Here is a 16,882-nt window from a genome sequence, read left to right as displayed (position 1 = left end):
GACTGAGTGAGCGAGCGACTCAGTGACTGACTGACTGACTGAGTGAGCGACTCAGTGACTGACTGAGTGAGTGAGCGACTCAGTGACTGACTGAGTGAGTGAGCGACTCAGTGACTGATTGACTGACTAAGTGAGCGACTCAGTGACTGACTGAGTGAGTGAGCGACTCAGAGATTGACTGAGTGAGTGAGCGACTCAGAGACTGAGTGAGTGAGTGAGCGACTCAGAGACTGACTGAGTGAGTGAGCGACTCAGTGACTGACTGAGTGAGTGAGCGACTCAGAGACTGACTGAGTGAGCGAGCGACTCAGAGACTGACTGAGTGAGTGAGCGACTCAGTGACTGACTGAGTGAGTGAGCGACTCAGAGACTGACTGAGTGAGTGAGCGACTCAGAGACTGACTGAGTGAGCGAGCGACTCAGTGACTGACTGTGTGAGTGAACAACTCAGTGACTGACTGAGTGAGCGAGCGACTCAGTGACTGACTGAGTGAGTGAGTGACTCAGTGACTGACTGAGTGAGTGAGCGACTCAGAGACTGACTGAGTGAGTGAGCGACTCAGAGACTGACTGAGTGAGTGAGCGACTCAGAGACTGACTGAGTGAGCGAGCGACTCAGTGACTGACTGTGTGAGTGAGCGACTCAGTGACTGACTGAGTGAGCGAGCGACTCAGTGACTGACTGAGTGAGTGAGTGACTCAGTGACTGACTGAGTGAGTGAGCGACTCAGTGACTGACTGAGTGAGTGAGCGACTTAGTGACTGACTGAGTGAGTGATCGACTCAGTGACTGACTGAGTGAGTGAGCGACTCAGTGACTGACTGAGTGAGTGAGCGACTCAGTGACTGACTGACTGACTGAGTGAGCGACTCAGTGACTGACTGAGTGAGTGAGCGACTCAGTGACTGACTGAGTGAGTGAGCGACTCAGTGACTGATTGACTGACTAAGTGAGCGACTCAGTGACTGACTGAGTGAGTGAGCGACTCAGTGACTGACTGAGCGAGCGACTCAGTGACTGACTGAGTGAGTGAGCGACTCAGTGACTGACTGAGTGAGTGAGCGACTCAGAGATTGACTGAGTGAGTGAGCGACTCAGAGACTGAGTGAGTGAGTGAGCGACTCAGAGACTGACTGAGTGAGTGAGCGACTCAGTGACTGACTGAGTGAGTGAGCGACTCAGAGACTGACTGAGTGAGCGAGCGACTCAGAGACTGACTGAGTGAGTGAGCGACTCAGTGACTGACTGAGTGAGTGAGCGACTCAGAGACTGACTGAGTGAGTGAGCGACTCAGTGAGTGACTGAGTGAGCGAGCGACTCAGTGACTGACTGAGTGAGTGAGCGACTCAGTGACTGACTGAGTGAGCGACTCAGTGACTGACTGACTGAGCGACTCAGAGACTGACTGAGTGAGCGAGCGACTCAGTGACTGACTGAGTGAGTGAGCGACTCAGTGACTGACTGAGTGAGCGACTCAGTGACTGACTGAGTGAGTGAGCGACTCAGAGACTGACTGAGTGAGCGAGCGACTCAGTGACTGACTGAGTGAGTGAGCGACTCAGTGACTTACTGATTGAGTGAGCGACTCAGTGACTGACTGAGTGAGTGAGCGACTCAGTGACTGAGTGAGTGAGTGAGTGACTCAGTGACTGACTGAGTGAGTGAGCGACTCAGTGACTGACTGAGTGAGTGAGCGACTCAGTGACAGACTGAGTGAGTGAGCGACTCAGAGACTGATGAGTGAGCGACTCAGAGACTGACTGAGTGAGAGAGCGACTCAGAGACTGACTGAGTGAGTGAGCGACTCAGTGACTTACTGATTGAGTGAGCGACTCAGTGACTGACTGAGTGAGTGAGCGACTCAGTGACTGAGTGAGTGAGTGAGTGACTCAGTGACTGACTGAGTGAGTCAGCGACTCAGTGACTGACTGAGTGAGTGAGCGACTCAGTGACTGACTGAGTGAGTGAGCGACTCAGTGACAGACTGAGTGAGTGAGCGACTCAGTGACTGACTGAGTGAGCGAGCGACTCAGTGACTGACTGAGTGAGTGAGTGACTCAGTGACTGACTGAGTGAGTGAGCGACTCAGTGACTGACTGAGTGAGTGAGCGACTTAGTGACTGACTGAGTGAGTGATCGACTCAGTGACTGACTGAGTGAGTGAGCGACTCAGTGACTGACTGAGTGAGTGAGCGACTCAGTGACTGACTGACTGACTGAGTGAGCGACTCAGTGACTGACTGAGTGAGTGAGCGACTCAGTGACTGACTGAGTGAGTGAGCGACTCAGTGACTGATTGACTGACTAAGTGAGCGACTCAGTGACTGACTGAGTGAGTGAGCGACTCAGAGATTGACTGAGTGAGTGAGCGACTCAGAGACTGAGTGAGTGAGTGAGCGACTCAGAGACTGACTGAGTGAGATAGCGACTCAGTGACTGACTGAGTGAGTGAGCGACTCAGAGACTGACTGAGTGAGCGAGCGACTCAGAGACTGACTGAGTGAGTGAGCGACTCAGTGACTGACTGAGTGAGTGAGCGACTCAGAGACTGACTGAGTGAGCGAGCGACTCAGTGACTGACTGTGTGAGTGAGCAACTCAGTGACTGACTGAGTGAGCGAGCGACTCAGTGACTGACTGACTGACTGAGTGAGCGACTCAGTGACTGACTGAGTGAGTGAGCGACTCAGTGACTGACTGAGTGAGTGAGCGACTCAGTGACTGATTGACTGACTAAGTGAGCGACTCAGTGACTGACTGAGTGAGTGAGCGACTCAGAGATTGACTGAGTGAGTGAGCGACTCAGAGACTGAGTGAGTGAGTGAGCGACTCAGAGACTGACTGAGTGAGTGAGCGACTCAGTGACTGACTGAGTGAGTGAGCGACTCAGAGACTGACTGAGTGAGCGAGCGACTCAGAGACTGACTGAGTGAGTGAGCGACTCAGTGACTGACTGAGTGAGTGAGCGACTCAGAGACTGACTGAGTGAGTGAGCGACTCAGAGACTGACTGAGTGAGCGAGCGACTCAGTGACTGACTGTGTGAGTGAACAACTCAGTGACTGACTGAGTGAGCGAGCGACTCAGTGACTGACTGAGTGAGTGAGTGACTCAGTGACTGACTGAGTGAGTGAGCGACTCAGAGACTGACTGAGTGAGTGAGCGACTCAGAGACTGACTGAGTGAGTGAGCGACTCAGAGACTGACTGAGTGAGCGAGCGACTCAGTGACTGACTGTGTGAGTGAGCGACTCAGTGACTGACTGAGTGAGCGAGCGACTCAGTGACTGACTGAGTGAGTGAGTGACTCAGTGACTGACTGAGTGAGTGAGCGACTCAGTGACTGACTGAGTGAGTGAGCGACTTAGTGACTGACTGAGTGAGTGATCGACTCAGTGACTGACTGAGTGAGTGAGCGACTCAGTGACTGACTGAGTGAGTGAGCGACTCAGTGACTGACTGACTGACTGAGTGAGCGACTCAGTGACTGACTGAGTGAGTGAGCGACTCAGTGACTGACTGAGTGAGTGAGCGACTCAGTGACTGATTGACTGACTAAGTGAGCGACTCAGTGACTGACTGAGTGAGTGAGCGACTCAGTGACTGACTGAGCGAGCGACTCAGTGACTGACTGAGTGAGTGAGCGACTCAGTGACTGACTGAGTGAGTGAGCGACTCAGAGATTGACTGAGTGAGTGAGCGACTCAGAGACTGAGTGAGTGAGTGAGCGACTCAGAGACTGACTGAGTGAGTGAGCGACTCAGTGACTGACTGAGTGAGTGAGCGACTCAGAGACTGACTGAGTGAGCGAGCGACTCAGAGACTGACTGAGTGAGTGAGCGACTCAGTGACTGACTGAGTGAGTGAGCGACTCAGAGACTGACTGAGTGAGTGAGCGACTCAGTGAGTGACTGAGTGAGCGAGCGACTCAGTGACTGACTGAGTGAGTGAGCGACTCAGTGACTGACTGAGTGAGCGACTCAGTGACTGACTGACTGAGCGACTCAGAGACTGACTGAGTGAGCGAGCGACTCAGTGACTGACTGAGTGAGTGAGCGACTCAGTGACTGACTGAGTGAGCGACTCAGTGACTGACTGAGTGAGTGAGCGACTCAGAGACTGACTGAGTGAGCGAGCGACTCAGTGACTGACTGAGTGAGTGAGCGACTCAGTGACTTACTGATTGAGTGAGCGACTCAGTGACTGACTGAGTGAGTGAGCGACTCAGTGACTGAGTGAGTGAGTGAGTGACTCAGTGACTGACTGAGTGAGTGAGCGACTCAGTGACTGACTGAGTGAGTGAGCGACTCAGTGACAGACTGAGTGAGTGAGCGACTCAGAGACTGATGAGTGAGCGACTCAGAGACTGACTGAGTGAGAGAGCGACTCAGAGACGGACTGAGTGAGTGAGCGACTCAGTGACTTACTGATTGAGTGAGCGACTCAGTGACTGACTGAGTGAGTGAGCGACTCAGTGACTGAGTGAGTGAGTGAGTGACTCAGTGACTGACTGAGTGAGTCAGCGACTCAGTGACTGACTGAGTGAGTGAGCGACTCAGTGACTGACTGAGTGAGTGAGCGACTCAGTGACAGACTGAGTGAGTGAGCGACTCAGAGACTGACTGAGTGAGTGAGTGACTCAGTGACTGACTGAGTGAGCGAGCGACTCAGTGACTGAGTGAGTGAGCGACTCAGAGACTGACTGAGTGAGTGAGCGACTCAGTGACTGACTGAGTGAGCGAGCGACTCAGTGACTGACTGAGTGAGTGAGCGACTCAGAGACTGACTGAGTGAGCGACTCAGTGACTGACTGAATGAGTGAGCGACTCAGTGACTGACTGAGTGAGTGAGCGACTCAGTGACTGACTGAGTGAGTGAGCGACTCAGAGACTGACTGAGTGAGTGAGCGACTCAGTGACTGACTGAGTGAGTGAGCGACTCAGTGACTGACTGAGTGAGTGAGCGACTCAGAGACTGACTGAGTGAGCGAGCGACTCAGAGACTGACTGAGTGAGAGAGCGAATCAGAGACTGACTGAGTGAGCGACTCAGTGACTGAGTGAGTGAGCGACTCAGAGACTGACTGAGTGAGTGAGCGACTCAGTGACTGACTGAGTGAGCGACTCAGAGACTGACTGAGTGAGCGAGCGACTCAGTGACTGACTGAGTGAGTGAGCGACTCAGTGACTGACTGAGTGAGCGACTCAGTGACTGACTGACTGAGCGACTCAGAGACTGACTGAGTGAGCGAGCGACTCAGTGACTGACTGAGTGAGTGAGCGACTCAGTGACTGACTGAGTGAGCGACTCAGTGACTGACTGAGTGAGTGAGCGACTCAGAGACTGACTGAGTGAGCGAGCGACTCAGTGACTGACTGAGTGAGTGAGCGACTCAGTGACTGATGAGTGAGCGACTCAGAGACTGACTGAGTGAGTGAGCGACTCAGAGACTGACTGAGTGAGTGAGCGACTCAGTGACTTACTGATTGAGTGAGCGACTCAGTGACTGACTGAGTGAGTGAGCGACTCAGTGACAGACTGAGTGAGTGAGCGACTCAGAGACTGACTGAGTGAGTGAGTGACTCAGTGACTGACTGAGTGAGCGAGCGACTCAGTGACTGACTGAGTGAGTGAGCGACTCAGAGACTGACTGAGTGAGTGAGCGACTCAGTGACTGACTGAGTGAGCGAGCGACTCAGTGACTGACTGAGTGAGTGAGCGACTCAGAGACTGACTGAGTGAGCGACTCAGTGACTGACTGAATGAGCGAGCGACTCAGTGACTGACTGAGTGAGTGAGCGACTCAGTGACTGACTGAGTGAGTGAGCGACTCAGTGACTGACTGAGTGAGTGAGCGTCTCAGAGACTGACTGAGTGAGCGAGCGACTCAGAGACTGACTGAGTGAGAGAGCGAATCAGAGACTGACTGAGTGAGCGATTCAGTGACTGAGTGAGTGAGCGACTCAGAGACTGACTGAGTGAGTGAGCGACTCAGTGACTGACTGAGTGAGCGACTCAGAGACTGACTGAGTGAGTGAGGGACTCAGAGACTGACTGAGTGAGTGAGCGACTCAGTGACTGAGTGAGTGAGTGAGGGACTCAGAGACTGACTGAGTGAGTGAGCGACTCAGTGAGTGAGTGAGCGACTCAGTGACTGACTGAGTGAGTGAGCGACTCAGAGACTGACTGAGTGAGTGAGCGACTCAGTGACTGAGTGAGTGACTGAGCGACTCAGTGACTGACTGAGTGAGTGAGCGACTCAGTGACTGACTGAGTGAGTGAGCGACTAAGAGACTGACTGAGTGAGTGAGCGACTCAGAGACTGACTGAGTGAGTGAGCGACTCAGTGACTGAGTGAGTGACTGAGCGACTCAGTGACTGACTGAGTGAGTGAGCGACTCAGTGACTGACTGAGTGAGCGAGCGACTCAGTGACTGACTGAGTGAGTGAGTGAGCGGCTCAGTGACTGACTGAGTGAGTGAGCTAACTCAGTGACTGACTGAGTGAGTGAGCGACTCAGTGACTGACTGAGTGAGTGAGCGACTCAATGACTGACTGAGTGAGCGACTCAGTGACTGACTGAGTGAGTGAGCGACTCAGAGACTGACTGAGTGAGAGAGCGACTCAGAGACTGAGTGAGTGAGCGACTCAGTGACTGAGTGATTGAGTGAGCGACTCAGTGACTGACTGAGTGAGTGAGCGACTCAGTGACTGACTGAGCGAGTGAGCGACTCAGAGACTGACTGACTGAGTGAGCGACTCAGAGACTGATTGAGTGAGCGAGCGACTCAGAGACTGACTGAGTGAGTGAGCGACTCAGTGACTGACTGAGTGAGTGAGCGACTCAGAGACTGACTGAGTGAGTGAGCGACTCAGAGACTGACTGAGTGAGTGAGCGACTCAGTGACTGACTGAGTGAGTGAGCGACTCAGAGACTGACTGAGTGAGTGAGCGACTCAGTGAGTGACTGAGTCAGCGAGCGACTCAGTGACTGACTGAGTGAGTGAGCGACTCAGTGACTGAGTGAGTGAGCGACTCAGTGACTGACTGAGTGAGTGAGCGACTCAGAGACTGACTGAGTGAGTGAGCGACTCAGTGACTGACTGAGTGAGTGAGCGACTCAATGACTGACTGAGTGAGCGACTCAGTGACTGACTGAGTGAGTGAGCGACTCAGAGACTGACTGAGTGAGAGAGCGACTCAGAGACTGAGTGAGTGAGCGACTCAGTGACTGAGTGATTGAGTGAGCGACTCAGTGACTGACTGAGTGAGTGAGCGACTCAGTGACTGACTGAGTGAGCGACTCAGTGACTGACTGAGTGAGCGAGCGACTCAGAGACTGACTGAGTGAGTGAGCGACTCAGTGACTGACTGAGTGAGTGAGCGACTCAGAGACTGACTGAGTGAGTGAGCGACTCAGAGACTGACTGAGTGAGTGAGCGACTCAGTGACTGACTGAGTGAGTGAGCGACTCAGAGACTGACTGAGTGAGTGAGCGACTCAGTGAGTGACTGAGTCAGCGAGCGACTCAGTGACTGACTGAGTGAGTGAGCGACTCAGTGACTGAGTGAGTGAGCGACTCAGTGACTGACTGAGTGAGTGAGCGACTCAGAGACTGACTGAGTGAGTGAGCGACTCAGTGACTGACTGAGTGAGTGAGCGACTCATAAACTGACTGAGTGAGTGAGCGACTCAGAGACTGACTGAGTGAGTGAGCGACTCAGTGACTGAGTGAGTGAGTGAGCGACTCAGTGACTGACTGAGTGAGTGAGCGACTCAGAGACTGACTGAGTGAGTGAGCGACTCAGAGACTGACTGAGTGAGTGAGCGACTCAGTGACTGAGTGAGTGAGTGAGCGACTCAGTGACTGACTGAGTGAGTGAGCGACTCAGTGACTGACTGAGTGAGTGAGTGAGCGGCTCAGTGACTGACTGAATGAGTGAGCGACTCAGAGACTGACTGAGTGAGTGAGCGACTTCGAGACTGACTGAGTGAGTGAGCTAACTTAGTGACTGACTGAGTGAGTGAGCGACTTAGTGACTGACTGAGTGAGTGAGCGACTCAGTGACTGACTGATTGAGTGAGCGACTCAGTGACTGACTGAGTGAGTGAGCGACTCAGTGACTGAGTGAGTGAGTGAGTGACTCAGTGACTGACTGAGTGAGTGAGCGACTCAGTGACTGACTGAGTGAGTGAGCGACTCAGTGACTGACTGAGTGAGTGAGCGACTCAGTGACAGACTGAGTGAGTGAGCGACTCAGAGACTGACTGAGTGAGTGAGTGACTCAGTGACTGACTGAGTGAGCGAGCGACTCAGTGACTGAGAGAGTGAGCGACTCAGAGACTGACTGAGTGAGTGAGCGACTCAGTGACTGACTGAGTGAGCGAGCGACTCAGTGACTGACTGAGTGAGTGAGCGACTCAGAGACTGACTGAGTGAGCGACTCAGTGACTGACTGAATGAGTGAGCGACTCAGTGACTGACTGAGTGAGTGAGCGACTCAGTGACTGACTGAGTGAGTGAGCGACTCAGAGACTGACTGAGTGAGTGAGCGACTCAGTGACTGACTGAGTGAGTGAGCGACTCAGAGACTGACTGAGTGAGCGAGCGACTCAGAGACTGACTGAGTGAGAGAGCGAATCTGAGACTGACTGAGTGAGGGACTCAGTGACTGAGTGAGTGAGCGACTCAGAGACTGACTGAGTGAGTGAGCGACTCAGTGACTGACTGAGTGAGCGACTCAGAGACTGACTGAGTGAGTGAGCGACTCAGTGAGTGACTGAGTGAGCGAGCGACTCAGTGACTGACTGAGTGAGTGAGCGACTCAGTGACTGACTGAGTGAGCGACTCAGTGACTGACTGACTGAGCGACTCAGAGACTGACTGAGTGAGCGAGCGACTCAGTGACTGACTGAGTGAGTGAGCGATTCAGTGACTGACTGAGTCAGCGACTCAGTGACTGACTGAGTGAGTGAGCGACTCAGAGACTGACTGAGTGAGCGAGCGACTCAGTGACTGACTGAGTGAGTGAGCGACTCAGTGACTGATGAGTGAGCGACTCAGCGACTGACTGAGTGAGTGAGCGACTCAGAGACTGACTGAGTGAGTGAGCGACTCAGTGACTTACTGATTGAGTGAGCGACTCAGTGACTGAGTGAGTGAGTGAGGGACTCAGAGACTGACTGAGTGAGTGAGCGACTCAGTGAGTGAGTGAGCGACTCAGTGACTGACTGAGTGAGTGAGCGACTCAGAGACTGACTGAGTGAGTGAGCGACTCAGTGACTGAGTGAGTGACTGAGCGACTCAGTGACTGACTGAGTGAGTGAGCGACTCAGTGACTGACTGAGTGAGTGAGCGACTAAGAGACTGACTGAGTGAGTGAGCGACTCAGAGACTGACTGAGTGAGTGAGCGACTCAGTGACTGAGTGAGTGACTGAGCGACTCAGTGACTGACTGAGTGAGTGAGCGACTCAGTGACTGACTGAGTGAGCGAGCGACTCAGTGACTGACTGAGTGAGTGAGTGAGCGGCTCAGTGACTGACTGAGTGAGTGAGCTAACTCAGTGACTGACTGAGTGAGTGAGCGACTCAGTGACTGACTGAGTGAGTGAGCGACTCAATGACTGACTGAGTGAGCGACTCAGTGACTGACTGAGTGAGTGAGCGACTCAGAGACTGACTGAGTGAGAGAGCGACTCAGAGACTGAGTGAGTGAGCGACTCAGTGACTGAGTGATTGAGTGAGCGACTCAGTGACTGACTGAGTGAGTGAGCGACTCAGTGACTGACTGAGTGAGCGACTCAGTGACTGACTGAGCGAGTGAGCGACTCAGAGACTGACTGACTGAGTGAGCGACTCAGAGACTGATTGAGTGAGCGAGCGACTCAGAGACTGACTGAGTGAGTGAGCGACTCAGTGACTGACTGAGTGAGTGAGCGACTCAGAGACTGACTGAGTGAGTGAGCGACTCAGAGACTGACTGAGTGAGTGAGCGACTCAGTGACTGACTGAGTAAGTGAGCGACTCAGAGACTGACTGAGTGAGTGAGCGACTCAGTGAGTGACTGAGTCAGCGAGCGACTCAGTGACTGACTGAGTGAGTGAGCGACTCAGTGACTGAGTGAGTGAGCGACTCAGTGACTGACTGAGTGAGTGAGCGACTCAGAGACTGACTGAGTGAGTGAGCGACTCAGTGACTGACTGAGTGAGTGAGCGACTCAATGACTGACTGAGTGAGCGACTCAGTGACTGACTGAGTGAGTGAGCGACTCAGAGACTGACTGAGTGAGAGAGCGACTCAGAGACTGAGTGAGTGAGCGACTCAGTGACTGAGTGATTGAGTGAGCGACTCAGTGACTGACTGAGTGAGTGAGCGACTCAGTGACTGACTGAGTGAGCGACTCAGTGACTGACTGAGCGAGTGAGCGACTCAGAGACTGACTGACTGAGTGAGCGACTCAGAGACTGATTGAGTGAGCGAGCGACTCAGAGACTGACTGAGTGAGTGAGCGACTCAGTGACTGACTGAGTGAGTGAGCGACTCAGAGACTGACTGAGTGAGTGAGCGACTCAGAGACTGACTGAGTGAGTGAGCGACTCAGTGACTGACTGAGTGAGTGAGCGACTCAGAGACTGACTGAGTGAGTGAGCGACTCAGTGAGTGACTGAGTCAGCGAGCGACTCAGTGACTGACTGAGTGAGTGAGCGACTCAGTGACTGAGTGAGTGAGCGACTCAGTGACTGACTGAGTGAGTGAGCGACTCAGAGACTGACTGAGTGAGTGAGCGACTCAGTGACTGACTGAGTGAGTGAGCGACTCATAAACTGACTGAGTGAGTGAGCGACTCAGAGACTGACTGAGTGAGTGAGCGACTCAGTGACTGAGTGAGTGAGTGAGCGACTCAGTGACTGACTGAGTGAGTGAGCGACTCAGAGACTGACTGAGTGAGTGAGCGACTCAGAGACTGACTGAGTGAGTGAGCGACTCAGTGACTGAGTGAGTGAGTGAGCGACTCAGTGACTGACTGAGTGAGTGAGTGACTCAGTGACTGACTGAGTGAGCGAGCGACTCAGTGACTGACTGAGTGAGTGAGTGAGCGGCTCAGTGACTGACTGAATGAGTGAGCGACTCAGAGACTGACTGAGTGAGTGAGCGACTTAGAGACTGACTGAGTGAGTGAGCTAACTTAGTGACTGACTGAGTGAGTGAGCGACTCAGTGACTGACTGAGTGAGTGAGCGACTCAGTGACTGACTGATTGAGTGAGCGACTCAGTGACTGACTGAGTGAGTGAGCGACTCAGTGACTGAGTGAGTGAGTGAGTGACTCAGTGACTGACTGAGTGAGTGAGCGACTCAGTGACTGACTGAGTGAGTGAGCGACTCAGTGACTGACTGAGTGAGTGAGCGACTCAGTGACAGACTGAGTGAGTGAGCGACTCAGAGACTGACTGAGTGAGTGAGTGACTCAGTGACTGACTGAGTGAGCGACTCAGAGACTGACTGAGTGAGTGAGCGACTCAGTGACTGACTGAGTGAGCGAGCGACTCAGTGACTGACTGAGTGAGTGAGCGACTCAGAGACTGACTGAGTGAGCGACTCAGTGACTGACTGAATGAGTGAGCGACTCAGTGACTGACTGAGTGAGTGAGCGACTCAGTGACTGACTGAGTGAGTGAGCGACTCAGAGACTGACTGAGTGAGTGAGCGACTCAGTGACTGACTGAGTGAGTGAGCGACTCAGAGACTGACTGAGTGAGCGAGCGACTCACAGACTGACTGAGTGAGAGAGCGAATCTGAGACTGACTGAGTGAGCGACTCAGTGACTGAGTGAGTGAGCGACTCAGAGACTGACTGAGTGAGTGAGCGACTCAGTGACTGACTGAGTGAGCGACTCAGAGACTGACTGAGTGAGTGAGCGACTCAGTGAGTGACTGAGTGAGCGAGCGACTCAGTGACTGACTGAGTGAGTGAGCGACTCAGTGACTGACTGAGTGAGCGACTCAGTGACTGACTGACTGAGCGACTCAGAGACTGACTGAGTGAGCGAGCGACTCAGTGACTGACTGAGTGAGTGAGCGACTCAGTGACTGACTGAGTCAGCGACTCAGTGACTGACTGAGTGAGTGAGCGACTCAGAGACTGACTGAGTGAGCGAGCGACTCAGTGACTGATGAGTGAGCGACTCAGAGACTGACTGAGTGAGTGAGCGACTCAGAGACTGACTGAGTGAGTGAGCGACTCAGTGACTTACTGATTGAGTGAGCGACTCAGTGACTGACTGAGTGAGTGTACGACTCAGTGACTGAGTGAGTGAGTGAGTGACTCAGTGACTGACTGAGTGAGTGAGCGACTCAGTGACTGACTGAGTGAGTGAGCGACTCAGTGACTGACTGAGTGAGTGAGCGACTCAGAGACTGACTGAGTGAGTGAGCGACTCAGTGACTGACTGAGTGAGCGAGCGACTCAGTGACTGACTGAGTGAGTGAGCGACTCAGAGACTGACTGAGTGAGCGACTCAGTGACTGACTGAATGAGTGAGCGACTCAGTGACTGACTGAGTGAGTGAGCGACTCAGTGACTGACTGTGTGAGTGAGCGACTCAGTGACTGACTGAGTGAGTGAGCGTCTCAGAGACTGACTGAGTGAGCGAGCGACTCAGAGACTGACTGAGTGAGAGAGCGAATCAAAGACTGACTGAGTGAGCGACTCAGTGACTGAGTGAGTGAGCGACTCAGAGACTGACTGAGTGAGTGAGCGACTCAGTGACTGATGAGTGAGCGACTCAGAGACTGACTGAGTGAGTGAGCGACTCAGAGACTGACTGAGTGAGTGAGCGACTCAGTGACTTACTGATTGAGTGAGCGACTCAGTGACTGACTGAGTGAGTGTACGACTCAGTGACTGAGTGAGTGAGTGAGTGACTCAGTGACTGACTGAGTGAGTGAGCGACTCAGTGACTGACTGAGTGAGTGAGCGACTCAGTGACTGACTGAGTGAGTGAGCGACTCAGAGACTGACTGAGTGAGTGAGCGACTCAGTGACTGACTGAGTGAGCGAGCGACTCAGTGACTGACTGAGTGAGTGAGCGACTCAGAGACTGACTGAGTGAGCGACTCAGTGACTGACTGAATGAGTGAGCGACTCAGTGACTGACTGAGTGAGTGAGCGACTCAGTGACTGACTGTGAGTGAGCGACTCAGTGACTGACTGAGTGAGTGAGCGTCTCAGAGACTGACTGAGTGAGCGAGCGACTCAGAGACTGACTGAGTGAGAGAGCGAATCAAAGACTGACTGAGTGAGCGACTCAGTGACTGAGTGAGTGAGCGACTCAGAGACTGACTGAGTGAGTGAGCGACTCAGTGACTGACTGAGTGAGCGACTCAGAGACTGACTGAGTGAGTGAGCGACTCAGTGACTGAGTGAGTGAGTGAGGGACTCAGAGACTGACTGAGTGAGTGAGCGACTCAGTGAGTGAGTGAGCGACTCAGTGACTGACTGAGTGAGTGAGCGACTCAGAGACTGACTGAGTGAGTGAGCGACTCAGTGACTGAGTGAGTGACTGAGCGACTCAGTGACTGACTGAATGAGTGAGCGACTCAGTGACTGACTGAGTGAGTGAGCGACTAAGAGACTGACTGAGTGAGTGAGCGACTCAGAGACTGACTGAGTGAGTGAGCGACTCAGTGACTGAGTGAGTGACTGAGCGACTCAGTGACTGACTGAGTGAGTGAGCGACTCAGTGACTGACTGAGTGAGCGAGCGACTCAGAGACTGACTGAGTGAGTGAGCGACTCAGTGACTGACTGAGTGAGTGAGCTAACTCAGTGACTGACTGAGTGAGTGAGCGACTCAGTGACTGACTGAGTGAGTGAGCGACTCAGTGACTGACTGAGTGAGCGACTCAGTGACTGACTAAGTGAGTGAGCGACTCAGAGACTGACTGAGTGAGAGAGCGACTCAGAGACTGAGTGAGTGAGCGACTCAGTGACTGAGTGAGTGAGTGAGCGACTCAGTGACTGACTGAGTGAGTGAGCGACTCAGTGACTGACTGAGTGAGCGACTCAGTGACTGACTGAGCGAGTGAGCGACTCAGAGACTGACTGACTGAGTGAGCGACTCAGAGACTGATTGAGTGAGCGAGCGACTCAGAGACTGACTGAGTGAGTGAGCGACTCAGAGACTGACTGAGTGAGTGAGCGACTCAGAGACTGACTGAGTGAGTGAGCGACTCAGTGACTGACTGAGTGAGTGAGCGACTCAGAGACTGACTGAGTGAGTGAGCGACTCAGTGAGTGACTGAGTCAGCGAGCGACTCAGTGACTGACTGAGTGAATGAGCGACTCAGTGACTGACTGAGTGAGCGACTCAGTGACTGACTAAGTGAGTGAGCGACTCAGAGACTGACTGAGTGAGTGAGCGACTCAGTGACTGACTGAGTGAGTGAGCGACTCAGAGACTGACTGAGTGAGTGAGCGACTCAGAGACTGACTGAGTGAGTGAGCGACTCAGTGACTGAGTGAGTGAGTGAGCGACTCAGTGACTGACTGAGTGAGTGAGTGACTCAGTGACTGACTGAGTGAGCGAGCGACTCAGTGACTGACTGAGTGAGTGAGTGAGCGGCTCAGTGACTGACTGAGTGAGTGAGCGACTCAGTGACTGACTGAGTGAGCGACTCCGTGACTGACTGAGTGAGCGAGCGACTCAGTGACTGACTGAGTGAGAGAGCGACTCAGAGACTGAGTGAGTGAGCGACTCCGTGACTGACTGAGTGAGCGAGCGACTCAGTGACTGACTGAGTGAGAGAGCGACTCAGAGACTGAGTGAGTGAGCGACTCAGTGACTGACTGAGTGAGCGACTCCGTGACTGACTGAGTGAGCGAGCGACTCAGTGACTGACTGAGTGAGAGAGCGACTCAGAGACTGAGTGAGTGAGCGACTCAGTGACTGACTGAGTGAGTGAGCGACTCAGTGACTGACTGAGTGAGTGAGCGACTCAGTGACTGAGTGAGTGAGTGAGCGACTCAGTGACTGACTGAGTGAGTGAGCGACTCAGAGACTGACTGAGTGAGCGAGCGACTCAGAGACTGACTGAGTGAGCGAGCGACTCAGAGACTGACTGAGTGAGTGAGCGACTCAGTGACTGACTGAGTGAGCGAGCGACTCAGAGACTGACTGAGTGAGTGAGCGACTCAGTGACTGACTGAGTGAGTGTGCGACTCAGAGACTGACTGAGTGAGTGAGCGACTCAGTGAGTGACTGAGTGAGCGAGCGACTCAGAGACTGACTGAGTGAGTGAGCGACTCAGTGACTGACTGAGTGAGTGAGCCACTCAGAGACTGACTGAGTGAGTGAGCGACTCAGTGAGTGACTGAGTGAGCGAGCGACTCAGTGACTGACTGAGTGAGTGAGCGACTCAGTGACTGACTGACTGAGCGACTCAGTGACTGACTGAGTGAGTGAGCGACTCAGAGACTGACTGAGTGAGTGAGCGACTCAGTGACTGACTGAGTGAGTGAGCGACTCAGAGACTGACTGAGTGAGTGAGCGACTCAGAGACTGACTGAGTGAGTGAGCGACTCAGAGACTGACTGAGTGAGTGAGCGACTCAGAGACTGACTGATTGAGTGAGCGACTCAGTGACTGACTGAGTGAGTGAGTGAGTTGGTGAATGAGTGAGTTTACTAACCTGTGATGTTGTCTCCCAGGATGTGAACAAGACCTACTCAGACATGTGGCTCCTGGGTTCCCTGCTGCACACACACCTTGTGGGGACACAAATCCGGGTCCTGCACTTCAGGTGAGTCAAGGAGGGAAAAGGAATTGTCCAATCATCAGCCGCTAGGCCCCCTGTAGAGTGGCCCTTCGGCCCGTCATGCTGTCTCCTAGCCACCAGGCCGCACCCCATCTTTGAGCTCCAGTTTCCAGTAGCTTCCAGCACCTAGGAGCCAAGGCGTTGCCCAAGTTTGAGGCGCGACGCCCCATGTTTCTTAGTCTCTCATCTACGTTCAGGCAGTCGCTCAGTCGCCCACTCACTCAGTCGATCACTCACTCAGTCGCTCACTCACTGAGTCGCTCACTCACTCAGTCGCTCACTCACTCAGTCGCTCACTCACTGAGTCGCTCACTCACTCAGTCACTCACTCAGTCGCTCACTCACTGAGTCGCTCACTCACTCAGTCACTCACTCACTGAGTCGCTCGCTCACTGACTCGCTAACTCACTCAGTCGCTCTCTCACTGAGTCGCTCACTCACTCAGTCGCTCACTCACTGAGTCGCTCGCTCACTGACTCGCTCACTCACTGAGTCGTTCGCTCACTGACTCACTAACTCACTGAGTCGCTCACTCACTGAGTCGCTCACTCACTGAGTCGCTCGCTCACTGACTCGCTAACTCACTCAGTCGCTCACCCACTGAGTCGCTCACTCACTGATTCGCTCACTCACTCAGTCACTCACTCACTGAGTCGCTCACTTACTCAGTCGCTCACTCACTGAGTCGCTCATTCACTGACTCGCTAACTCACTCAGTCGCTCACTCACTGAGTCGCTCACTCACTCAGTCGCTCACTTACTCAGTCGCTCACTCACTGAATTGCTCACTCACTGAGTCACTCACTCACTCAGGCGCTCACTCACTGAGTCACTCACTCACTCAGGCGCTCACTCACTCAGTCACTCACTCACTCAGTCGCTCACTTACTCAGTCGCTCACTCACTCAGTCGCTCACTCACTGAATCGCTCACTCACTCAGGCGCTCACTCACTCAGTCACTCACTCACTCAGTCACTCACTTACTCAGTCGCTCACTCACTGAATCGCTCACTCACTGAGTCGCTCACTCACTCAGTCACTCACTCACTGAGTCGCTCGCTCACTGACTC

The 16,882-nt window shown here is 53.5% G+C and overlaps 1 protein-coding gene across 1 annotated transcript in view; it reads left to right on the top strand.

Annotated features, from left to right (window-relative positions):
* Window positions 1-16,882, top strand: part of LOC140392923 (putative DBH-like monooxygenase protein 2) — a 289,303-nt gene that overhangs the window by 154,382 nt on the left and 118,039 nt on the right. The window contains exon 8 of the mRNA XM_072478705.1: window positions 15,705-15,796. Coding sequence (XP_072334806.1) covers window positions 15,705-15,796 — 92 coding nt within the window. The remainder of the gene's footprint in view (window positions 1-15,704; window positions 15,797-16,882) is intronic.

Source organism: Scyliorhinus torazame, chromosome 16, assembly GCF_047496885.1.
Source record: "Scyliorhinus torazame isolate Kashiwa2021f chromosome 16, sScyTor2.1, whole genome shotgun sequence".
NCBI lineage: Eukaryota > Metazoa > Chordata > Chondrichthyes > Carcharhiniformes > Scyliorhinidae > Scyliorhinus > Scyliorhinus torazame.
The sequence above is the reverse complement of the archived record's forward strand: the minus strand, read 5'-3'. Positions and strand labels throughout refer to the sequence as shown.